Source organism: Vespa velutina, chromosome 20 (genome assembly GCF_912470025.1).
Source record: "Vespa velutina chromosome 20, iVesVel2.1, whole genome shotgun sequence".
NCBI lineage: Eukaryota > Metazoa > Arthropoda > Insecta > Hymenoptera > Vespidae > Vespa > Vespa velutina.
Genome location: NC_062207.1, coordinates 311,617 through 324,144, shown reverse-complemented (window position 1 = coordinate 324,144; position 12,528 = coordinate 311,617). Strand labels below are relative to the sequence as shown.

At 48.3% G+C, this 12,528-nt stretch overlaps 1 protein-coding gene across 1 annotated transcript; it reads right to left on the bottom strand.

Annotated features, from left to right (window-relative positions):
• Positions 1 to 4,671: 4,671 nt before the first annotated feature.
• LOC124956167 lies at positions 4,672 to 5,046 on the bottom strand. Its single transcript, XM_047511637.1, has one exon. It carries the CDS (start codon positions 5,044 to 5,046, stop codon positions 4,672 to 4,674), a length of 375 nt encoding a protein of 124 aa, XP_047367593.1.
• Between the last annotated feature and the right edge of the window lie 7,482 nt (positions 5,047 to 12,528).

The following is a 12,528-nucleotide window of genomic DNA, read 5'->3' as shown; positions in this document are numbered from 1 at the left end:
TACGCATAACATTACCTTGAATTGTTGGAATATTTCTAAGTTCGACAGGCCCACAGTTTTACAAGTCACTTACTTAACTTTTCTTCGACTAAACGAAATATTGATAAGTACGACTAAAACATTGTTTTATGTGCACTCTCATAGCTTTATCACTACTAAACGGAATATTTCCAGGTTCAGCAGTAGCATTAGATCGAGTGCTTACAATTATGCTACCTCGCCCATTCGGGCATACACTACGGAGGTATCTGCTTGCTGCAACCACCATGGCCAAGTGACCAGACTCGGAAAACCCAGAACTCCTGCCGGCGGGGGAGAGTGAGCATTTTAGCCATTATCATCATCCTGACAGCAACGCATCGCAATGTCCATGCCGGCCTTACCCATGGGGAACGATAGAGAGGATCACTCACAGTGCCATAAGCCTTGACAATCGGTCCGTAAGATGGGAAGGGAATGGAAGAATAGCAGAATTATTAGTGAGAGTTTGGTGGTGGAGGAAAAAAAAGAAGAAAAAAGGAAGAATAGGAACATGCGAATGAGCATCTCCGAACATATTTTGTATGAGAGTGGCCTAACCTGAGAAGATTACAAGCACTCACCCCCATCACCGGACCTCAGACAATCCCGGATGAATAAGATTCTGGATATAATGACACTTTATGATGAGGGGTTCTTTGCAGAACTCCACGAAGATGGAGATGGCCTCGGCCGTGGAGACAAAATGTCTCGCTGCATCCGGCCAATTCCCTTTCGCGGAAAATGACTCCCAGAACCACTTTGTGGTTCGAAAATCGGATAGTCGAAGATGTGATGTGAATCCGTGTCTCCTCCGCCATACTCACATGCTCCTTCCGTGATGATGTTCAGCAACGTCAGCTTGGCCTTGAAGATTTCGTGTCCTACAACAAAACTGACAGGTGAAATTGTTAGGAGAGAAGAAACGGGCCCCTATCCTGTTCTTGAAGACCATGAATGACGCGTATGTCGTCCATCCCTTGGAGGATTTCTCCCACCTAGATTGGCAAACTCTTTCCTTTTTTTGTTTTGTTTCGTCAGGAGGAAAAACCTTCAAAAGGCACTCTGAGACCGGTACTCAGGGTAGTGTCGGATTCAACCCGCCTGAACATACCCTCAGGTTCGGATCGCCTACCGACTAAAAAACCTCCCGATTCTTAATACTAACATGCTGAGGAGAAAGAGGATTGGGCGGGATTGCGCATATGCGTATTACAAGATCACCCAATCCCCTCCTCGGTGAGCCAAGCCGGAATTCGCCTTGCTCTCATTCGTTCATACATCTCCACACATTCCAATACGGCGCACTCGACAGGGGCCCATGAGTCCCGGAGACGCATTTACTCCCTAACTATATACATTGTGGCCCGATCCCCACCCCATGGTGCACTGACCGGGCCCATTCATGCCCGTATATTCTACATCTACGGAAAGGCGACGCTTGAGCCAGGCGCCGCCTGAGCCGCTCGGTGCCTTGCCCGAGGTGGCCGCACTAGAGCCATTCTCCTATGCAGCCTATTGTTCGCACTTCCTTCCACACATACACACGCACGTTCACTCACAGGTCTTTGATCACGCGAACGTTCCCTGTGCCCGTCAGCGTCCTCCTTTGTTCGCATTACCCGCCCAGCGAAGATCCGAAAGGCCGCCTATCCTCCCGGAACAGTCAGGGAGACCCTGACTATGCCGGAAAGGGTTAGCTGCCCTTCCACCAACGCTTCGACCAATTCGTTCCTGGCATCCGTCCACGCCGGACAGTCTATCAGGATGTGCTCCACCGTATCCTCTCACTCCCCCCACAGTGGAAACACCGTGGGGAGGGAATCTTCTTTATCATATTTAAGTACGCCGTAAAGCTGCCATGGCCGGTCATCAGCTGTGTGGTGTGGAATGTCGTTCCGATGGAGAACGACCTCCCAATCCACTCAGCAAACCATTCGGCAATAGCCTCCCTCACGCGCACCCCCGTTGCTGTATCTGTCCTTGCTAACGCAACCTCCTCAGACTTCCATGCTTCTATTGCCCTCCTTCTGGCAAGAGCACCTAGTACAGCCTTAGCACGCGGTGGAACAGGTTTTTCCACGTCTCTAACTGCCATATACGTCTCCGCCAGCTGTGGTGCCAGATGAGCGAGAGGAATAATCCCCGCAATCATCATAGCCGCATGGACGGAGACAGTCCTATAGGCACAGCAGACCCGAATCGCCACCTACATCTGGAGGCTCCAAACTGTTCACCCGATCTTCGTATCTTCCACGACGGCACGCCACCACACCGGCGCCCAATAAATGAGTACCGAGTGGATCACGCCGACGTAGAGGAGTCGCTTCTTCTTTCCCGGTCCGTGAAGATTCGGAAGGAGCCTCCTAAGGGACCGGAGGACACCCTCCGCCTTAGGGATTAGGGCCTCGAAGTGGGGCCTGAACGACATCCTCGAGTCTATCACTATACCCAGGTATTTAACGCTGGGCCTAATATCTACGAAAACCCCTCTAAGGCAAATCTTAGGGGGTGGGACAGTCCAGCATCTGCATAAGGCAGAGGCAGGGAAGGCCATGGCCTCCGTTTTGTGCGGCGCCACTTTAAGACCCAATCCCTCGATCTCCTTCACTAGGACGTCCAAGTCCCGCTCGGCGTTCATGATAGCGTGAGACAGATCCCATCTCGTTGACAGGCGGGCCGTGTTGTCCGCGTAGCAGCCAACACGGGAACCACCCGGCATCGGGGTTCGGAGGACACAGTCATAGGCAATGTTCCACAGTGTAGGTCCCAACACGGATCCCTGTGGGACTCCACAGTACACGCGCCTTTCCACAAAAAGTCCATACCTATTTGTATAGGCTATGGCGCGATTGTCCAGGTAGTTCCAGATAATATTAACCAGGTAGCTCGGAAAGCCCCCACGCTCCATCCCCCTGCCGATAACGGCCCACGGCAAGGTGTTGATAGCGTTCGAGATATCCAGACTCACCTGGATAACCACCGACTTGATCCGCGTCGATGCCTCCACGAAGTTTTTAACATCGAGGACGGCATCCACGGTGGATCTTCCCGTCCTAAACCCATACTGTGATGGCGTCAGGGCCCGAGTCTCCTCCAAGTAGCTGTTGATCCGACCAACGACTACCCGTTCGAATAATTTTCCCAGTTCGCCAATCACGCATGTGGGTCTATACGATACCGGTAAGTCCGGGGGTGCGTCCCTTTTCTTTTTGATAAGGAGGAGCCTCGCTATCTTCCACGCTGTCGGGAATCGTCCTGTCCTTAAGCATCCGGAAAAGCATTGCGCCAACCCATTTCCATAGTGTGTCGACGCAGCACGCACAACCACACCCGGCATTCCGTCCAGTCCTGGAGCCTTTCCCCTTCCTGGCGGAAGCCAAGACCTCCTCCGCAGAGGTGACCACCTCTATGAGCGTCAGTTCCTGCAGCTCATCAGTTCCCGGTTCTCCTGGGAATAGCTCGGAGAGGATGTTCTCCAGTACGACATCCTCCAAGGTTTCAGTTATTGGTAGGGCATATGGCCTTAGTTTTCCCAGGTTATGGGGTCTGCCCCTCTTCTATGGAGTCCAGTAGGTCTTCTCATGAGTTCTTATTGGCTTCCTTGATAACCCTAGCCAGTGCCCTCCTAGCGTCTCTTCGAGCGTCCAGGCACCGCACTATTTCCTCACTATTCTTCTTTTTCTTCCTGGCTCTGGAAAGTTTCCTTACTGTAGCCGTCGCAACGGCCCTAAGGTTCGATAATTCGTCCGACCACCAGTAAATACTTTTATTACCGCGGGTTTGTCCCCTCACCCGGGACATGGCCATGTCACATGCTTGTTTCAACGTAGACTGTGCCCACTTCACCAGTTTGTCCACACAGTCTACACCGGCCGCACTTTCCCCGCACATGTTTCCACCTGTCCACTCCCCTTAAGTAAGGGCCGCATCCAGGTCGTCCTCCTCCAGGGAGTTAGCCTTCCAACAAGGGAACTTTCTCCTTTGTGGGGGAGAAATTCGGTCCCTTGCAGCCCCTTGCCTGTAACTATATCTAACTTACAGCTGGTCTGACAGGGACTCAGCCCCATCCACCCTCCAGTCCGAGAGGCGGACGCCGGCTGCTGGCGTGCCGCATGTTAGATCTACAACGCTCGACACCTGCTATCGAACGCACGTGGGACAGCCAACCCGGCTCAACAGACCCAGGTTCACCTTGTTGGCCCATGTATAGAGCAACTCACCCCTGTGGTTACTCCTGCCTTCCGGGTCCCATCCGTTAAACCGGACATTAAAATCCCCAGCCGCTAGCGCTGGGGGAGTGGGGAATGTTTCTAAGAGCTCTTCGAGCTCGTCAAGGAGACTACTAAACATGCTAACGTTCTCGCTGGGAGGAAAATACACCGAAACAACCAGCGAGTCCCCCCATTTGACTGCTACATAAAAAAGTCCCCGAAGCATCAGGCTGCAGGGTCTTCCATTCTCGTCCACAAGCACCACGGAAAGTGAAGTCCCTCCTAGGGATGAGAACCATCTCTCATCCCCCGAAGGGACCCTCCATGGCTCCGGAATAATCGCTATCTCCACTCTGTTCTCCCGCATGCGCTGTGTTAACATGTCCTGCGCACGGCGCGCGTTGTTCAAATTTATTTGTAGAACAGCAGAGGACATTGTCTATAGACCTTCCACTGCTTCTACACATATTGAGATGTCCGGTTCACCGTGTTCCACCTCCATATCTTCGTCACCACTGTTTTTGTTCTTCTTGGTCGCACTTACTGCTTCCATCGCAGTTCTTTCCGCGACGTTATGCGGGTCCTTCTGAATTGTTTCCCCGCGGACATTTGGTCCACTCCCGTATGCCTTGTCCACCCATTTTCTGGGAGGCACTACCGGGCACTCCCAAGAGCCGCTACGATGGTTGGTCGGCTTCCGGCCGGCATCTGCACAAACCGGGCAAGCTGCCTTGTTTGTACACATTTTGGCCAATTGGTCCGGTTTCCCACAGACATAGCAAAGATCCACCAGGGGCTTTGTAGCTGGGCACATTGCTGCGAAATGTCCTCGCGCAAGGCACCGGTGGCACTGAGGGGCTGCTGTCTAAGTTCTTGCACCCTCGCTACTATCAGTCCCATGACTATTCTGTCCCTCTTCAGGGCCGCCTGGATGACAGGCGTCGGAGCCGTAACAGTGGTCTCGCCTAGTCTACTCCTACCTATCCTGATCTCTCCCATCTTAATGAGGTTGAGGTTTGTTCCGGGATGCAGCTCCAGTAGTGTTTTCCTGATACAGGTACCGTTAGCGGCCGGATATAGTCCCACCAACCTTATGGTACTCGTACACAGGGGGCGAGTGACCTTTACCCCTGGGATGGAACTCCTTATGGTCTCCGCTACCCGGTCGGCCTTCTCGGTTGCCCTTTTGCCTCGTACTTGCCATATAAAGGCACTTGTGAGGCCTCTCTTACAAGTCATACCGACGATCCCCAAGTCTTTAAGGTTGACCTTCTTCATGGCCCGAAGGAGTACGTCTCTATACGTCGTCTCCTCAGCACACGATAGGGAAATAGCAGCCACATCTCTTTCCCTTTTTTCCCTCTTCCTTCTTCGCTGCGCGCCACTCTTCTTCTTCCCATCCTTCCTAGAGGCTGCCTGTCCCTACAAGGGATGACGGTCGCTGACTCCATCCTTAGATGTAGTTAGGGGGAGCGCATTCGTTTCCTTCCTCTGGGCTTGTCTCTCTTTTCGGCCAAGTACCTGGACAAAATCCTCCTGTTCGATTAGTGCCTTACTTACACTTACCTGTTTCACAGGGGGTCGAGTGGGCTCAGCACGAAGTGCGGGGCCTTTGTGTGGCCCACCAGCTCCCGTCGTTGCTCCACCCGATGTCTGCTGCCGCTGATGCTGCTGCTGCTGTTGCCGCTGTTGCTGCTGTTTCTGCTGCTGCTGCTGTGGTTGCTGCTGCTGTTGCCGCTGCTGCTGCTGCTGCTGCTGTAGCTGTTGTATCTGTTGTTGGATACTGCGGACAACTTCCGTCAATACCCTTATTGACTCCTTTACATCCGGAGACTTTGATCGGCTATTCCCAGCCGGTGGATTCTCCAGAACCTTCTCCATTCTTTTATTAGCCCTCTTGAGGCGAACGTTTTCCTCCATGACCTCTCTATTCCGCATATCCTTGACCCTCAATTCTGCCTTCAGCTGCGCAATGGTTTCCTTGGCTGACGGAGGATCGTCCACCCGGGTTTCGAGCCTCCCGCTCGGGGTCTTAATTCCCTCCATTATTACCTTATGGGAATTCTTCATCATCCCTGAGATTTACCCCTTAAGGTTGCTGCATCTCAGCCTGGCACTTTCTGCCGCCATGGAGGCTTCTCGGATGTTATTCAGCACCCTACCAATCTCCACTTGAGACAAGGGAGTCTCCGCCGTGCCACCCTCACCTAGTGTGGGCCAGTCAGCCCCCAAGTCATTCTCCTCAGAAGAGTAGATCATAGGCCTTGCGTGCTTGTGCCTTCTCCCCTCCTTTGGCAAGGTCAGGCCGGAGAGCCGCATGCTCTCAACAGCACTGGCAGTTTTTTTCAGTTCCTCCGCTTGGTACTCATCGTTTTGTATCCTTCCTGACGCATTAGATACACCGCAGGCCAGGTCGCCTACCTATGGTGTCCTTCCTGACGTATCATCCAGAGCTGAGGCCAGGTTGCCTACCCCGAGCTCCTGGCAGTCACTGGTTGACGACGGCGGGTGGCCTACCACCACCTGACACTGCCGTGGCGTGGGTATCTCTCTCACACCCGCTTATTAGTTTCATCGTACTGTCCATGTCATGTATTAAGATATATTTGTGGGAGTCAAGCTCCCCAGCAGAAAGGAAAGGAACGGAAGGAAGCTAGTGAGAGAGAGATAGAATAGAAAAAGATATGTCAAGAAATATAAAGGAAGGAATAGCCTTATAAGAACATTCATACACCATTCACTCAATCCCTTTTAGTCGCCTTTTACGATCAGCAGGGAGTACTGTGGGAGTATTCTACTTCCCCCTATCCACGGGTGAGTAGATTGCCAAACCCTAGAGACGTCCTCGTCGACCTTTCTTGCTATCATACGTTTAAACTTCGTGCCTTATGGTGTTAACGTAGCTGTTTCGGTGCACCTTTCTCCTAATGTCTTATAGTCTCCTTTGTTTCAATAACTGGAGATCTATCAAGGCATCAGCTGCTATGATGTAGAGGGATTTCTTAGTAGTTGCGCGATACGCGGATTTGACCGAGATGGCGGCCGATTGCTTGGTCGTGCTTAACTTTTCGAGATCTTCTTCCTTGCTGAGATCAGACCATCCTGGTGCCGCGTACGTGACCGTAGGGTGAACACGCCTCCAGAGATCGATCGGAGGGCGCAATGGCGGAGTTTCCATTCCCTAGCTGTTAACATGCCTAGCTTTGCGAACTGTGGGCCGTCTTTGTCGTTGAGGTGACGACATTGTGTCGTAACTCCCAGCTCTTTATCGAAGTATACCCCGTGGTATTAAACGGAATTCCTAAATTCAATATTATTGTTCCATATCTTTATGGTGGGAGGTCTGCTCGTTAGGTCGGTTTTTTTCGTCGTTCTCCGTTTCTATCTGATGTTTTCCTACAATTCTAACGATGGGTTTCCTTTTAACCCAATCACTCTTTAGGATGATCGTTTCCGTCTTACGTTCGGAGATTGTCTATCTCGCCGACGTGCACCATCGACGGTGATGCCTTTAACCACGACTTCCTTTCTATTCAAGTTCTTTCCTGGAGACTCCATTTGCGATGACGAGTAGGTTGTCCGCGTACACGATCGTGTTGACTTTAGAGGATTCTTCCAGTATCCTGAGGAGCTCGTCGAACATGAGTTTCCAGCAGAAGGGGCAGAGGACCGATCCTTGTGAGCATCCTCTCGAGGCCTTCTTTAAAACCTCATGTTTTCCCAGGACATTTTGACCCTACGGTCCGCAAAGTAGCTTCTCATTACTTTAAAGGAGATCCTCGGGCAGTCCCGATCTTGGAATTTCTTGAGAACTAGATCCCACCAAATGTTATTGAAAGCTCCCGAGATATCGAATAACAACGCGATGACATATCTCCGTGAGGATTCAAAATCATTCGACGCATCGCTACTATTGCGTCTTCTGCTGTACATTCCTGGACAAACCCAAACTGTTCGTCCGATATTTTTCCCGGCGCGTAGGAGGGTTCGGTTAGACGCAGCTTCAGCAGCCATTCCAGAACATTCCCTACGGCTGAGAGAGGGCATATCGGTCGATGGGGTTCGGGGTCCTCCGTGTCATTGTTGGCGCGCATCAGAAGTGCTACTAAGAAGCCCCCTTTCCAAATAGACGGGAAGATACCCCATTGAAGGCATCCATTGAAAAGGTCTACGAATTGGGATGAGATGACGGTAAATACTTTTTTGAGCACACATACCTCGACGAGATCCGCCCCCAGGGCTTTGTTGTTTTTGTGGGACCCAATGACCCGCGCGACCTCTTCCTCCGGGAAGAGAGGGGCATTCGCCGTTTTGAGAACCTTTCTTGAGATTTTCCGGACCGTTCGCTGTTTTGGTGTATCTTAGGATACACTGTCATCCGGGACAGGCGTATTGAGGAGGCTTCTTGCCGTTTCTTGGATGTTCTTGGTTTTTCCTCTATCTCGTTTAAGATTTTGAGTTACTCATTCGACGCGTAGTATGCCCTTTGTAACGTTTTTGTAAACGTTCCCTGACAGGTCCGCGTTGCCCTGTTTCGTAACGAATATTCTCCAACTTACGAATATGGCAAGTTGTACTTCTTTGCTGTATGGCCCCAGCGTAGAACAATACTTCTGCATTAACCCGAGGCGTGCCTGATATTCATTTTCTCGCTGGAAAGTCCATTTCAACCTAGCTACCGCTTTCTTCTTGTTCAATAGCGCTGATGTCCTCCATGGGTTGGCCTTCTGGTATGCCTTTTTCTGTGGAATCGATTCACAACAGGAACTCTTAGCACACTAGTGTGCTTGTTGGCACATGTCTCCACTCCTGAAGCCAATCCTAAACTGCTTCCCTCTAGCCTTGCCGCGTTGAGAGAAAGCCAGTGAATGGGTCCCTGTTGGCTCTCCTGGTATAGAACCACCAGTTACCCTTGCCCCGAGCTCCGCCACTCCGACCCGTCTCGGCCTTCGGGGATGTATCGCGATGTCTCTTGAATTGTGGTCACTGAAATTCCAGCCTGTTCTTACTTTCAATTGGCCAATATGTCGGCTCATGGAGTTGGACGAGAGAGTTAGGTCGATGTATAAGAAGCACCTCGTGGTCTAGAATGGAGGTGGCTTCCTTACGTCGTTAGTAACTTTTAGCCCAGATGCCCAGATGAGGGCTTCTTACTTCGAGCCTCTTTCATCTGTGCTCTGAGGGTCCTAGAAAGGAAATCGTACAGTGATAATATTACTCTCTCCCCCCTTAGAGCACGAAGAATTGATTCTAAATGCCTAAGGTGCTTCTTTATCTCGTCGCTGTACTGAAAGTAGTGCGGGACGTCGTAGAAGGAGAAGCCGGATGCTTGCATTTCTGCACAGATTCATTGCGAATTGTTGAGCTGCGAGGTAAACAACAAAGTTATTCATAAAGAATATTTCTCCCCACGAGCCACCATCATGGAATATAGTTGCAGTAATGGTGGAGTGACGGTGCGATGGTCGGACAACCATTGAAGTACATTAGCGAAATGCTTCAAATGAAAGGGCTTAAAAGAGTGGGCCGAGGTTATCTATTCTGGGTGCTCTATTAAGACAATTTAAGTTAAGCACTTAGAGAAGAAGAGAAAGAACATGTAATCAAGGTACTCTAACATGGGCACATTATGTAAAAGGGCTTCAGAGGAGAAGATTGAAATAATATCAAAGTTCTTTCATAAAAGTACCTTAAGTAAAGGGAGTCAGGAGGAAAAGAGAGAATATAAGATTAAGGTTCTGTTAGTATAACTTTAAGTGATGGGCATATTGTGAGAAGAAGGGACATACGATCAAAATTCCTAGGTAAAGTACTTTGGGTAAGATGAATTGGAAACAACAGAACATATAATCAAGTACATTAGTAGAATTACTCAAGTACATTGTGTAAAAGGACTTAGAAGGGAAAGAATTATCTTGGAATTAAGTTCTTTGGCAAAAGTACTGTGAGTAGATGAACATACGAAGTAAAGAAAGTGCATATAGTGAAGGTAACTTAGTGAATGTTCTTTAGGTAGAAGAGCTTGAAAGGAAGGAAGAGGGACATATAATTCAAGTGTTTTTGTAAAAGTATTTTACGTGAGACGACTTGGAAGGAAATGGGAGAACATAGGATTAAGTATTATGGTGGAAATACTTTACATGAAAGGTTTTTGGGAAGGAAAGAGAAAACATACAATCACGATTCTTTAGTAAAAGTACTTTAAGTGACAGGACTTGGAAGGGGTGGAAAATAATCAATCATAGTGTCGGTGCTGCGGTAATGCACTTTAAGGGAGGGTATTTGGAGAGGAAAGAGCATACAACCTAGATACTTTAAAATTGCTTTAGATAAGGGGACTTAAAAAAAGGAGGAAAGAGCGCAACTAAAGTTTTCTAATAGAAGTTCATTAAGTCAAGGGACTTAGATTGAAAAGAAAGAACGTGTAATAATTGTTTTGGAGGTAATACTTCAAGTAAGGGTCTTGGAAAATAGAAGAAGAACATCTGATCAACGTACTTGGTGAAGGTAATTCTGGTTAGAAGGCGTAAGAATGTAACTAAGACAGTTGGATCAACTACTTCAGTGAAAGTACTTTAAGTAATTGGAATTAGAGGAACAGGAGAATCTCTAAATACGACAGTCGCATTGGTACACAAAACACTCGCACATCTTTCCTCGCCTAGTTAGAATTTTTCCAGGCGAAATAGTAGAATTTTTCGAGAGTCACTGTTATAACTATCCGTCTACTAGAAAGAATATTTCTAAGTCCGTTTGTCTCATTGGATCACAAGTCACTCACATATCCTTATTTCGACAAGACGGACTATTGATAATTCCGGCTATCGCATTGGTTCTCGACCCTCAAAACATTACTACTAATCGGGATATTTCTTGGTCCAGAAGTCGCAATGTATTGAGATGCACTCGCTTAACTTTTCCTCGGCAGAAATGAATATTGCTAAGCCCGACAGTCGCATTGGTTCGAGTTACACTAACACAATTATTTCTCAATTATTTGGAATATTTCCAAGTTCAATAGTCGCATTTGTTCATAAGGCTTTCGCATAACTTTCCCTCGAATAATCGGAATGTTCATAGTCCGACAGTTTCTTTGATTCAAAAGATACTCGCATAAAATTCACTCGACTATTCGGAATGTTTCCAAGTACGACTGTCGCATTTGTTTGAGAGATGATCGCATAACGTTCTCTCGATTAGTCGGAATATTTCCAAATCCAACTTTCTCCATGGTTCAAGAGGGATTCTAATAACTTCTCTCGACTAATCGGAATATTTCTAGTTTCGACAATCGCATTATTTGGAAGACACTCGCATAAATTCCCTTGACAGATAATTTCAAGTTCGACTGTCGCATTGCTTCGATAGACACACGCATGACTATTCCTCGACTTTTCGGAGTGTTACCAAATCCGAAGGTCGTATTTTTTAACAAGTCACGACCATAACTTTATCTCGAATAGATGGAATATTAGTACGTTCGACAGTCGCATTGGTTCGAAAGGCTTTCGCATCAATATTCCCTGACTTGTCGGTATATTTCTAATTCGGACTGTCGCAATGTATCGAGCGCCACATTCACATCTTTCCCACGATGATGCAGAATATTTCTCCATCAAAGGTCGCATTAGTTCTAGAGGTCCTCGCATAACTTTTCCTTAACTAGTCAGAATATTTACAAGTGCGAAAATCGTATTGGTTTCAGACGTACTTGCTTAACATTCGCTTGAATAGTCGGAATATTTCCAAGTCCGATAGTAGCATTAGATCACAAGTCTCTAACAGAAACTTTTCTCCCAGCTTTCGGAATAAATTTGTCCGACTATCGCATTTGGTCGAGTTTCAATAGCATGAATTTCACTCTACTAGTGTGTATATTACGAAGCCCGATAGACCTATTGTTTCGAGAGGTACTCCCATATCATTCCCTCGATTAGGCGGAATTGTACATAGTCCGATAGTCGTATTGGCCTGAGAGGCAATCGCATAACTTTCTTTCGAATAGTCGGAATGTTCTAAAGACCGGCAGCCGCATTGGTTCGAAAGTCACTCGCATAAATTTCCACATACTAGTCGTAATATTTCCAATCACGTCATTCGCATAGGCTCAAAAGTTACTCTCATTACTGTTCCTTGACTAGTCGGAATATTTCCAAGTCCGATACTCCCACTATACCGATATGCATTGACATAAATTACCCCGGGCAAGTTAGAATATTTTCAATTTCGTCAGACTCATTGGTTCGAGTGGAACTCGCTTAAATTTCCTTAGCCTAGTCAGTATATCTCCAACCCG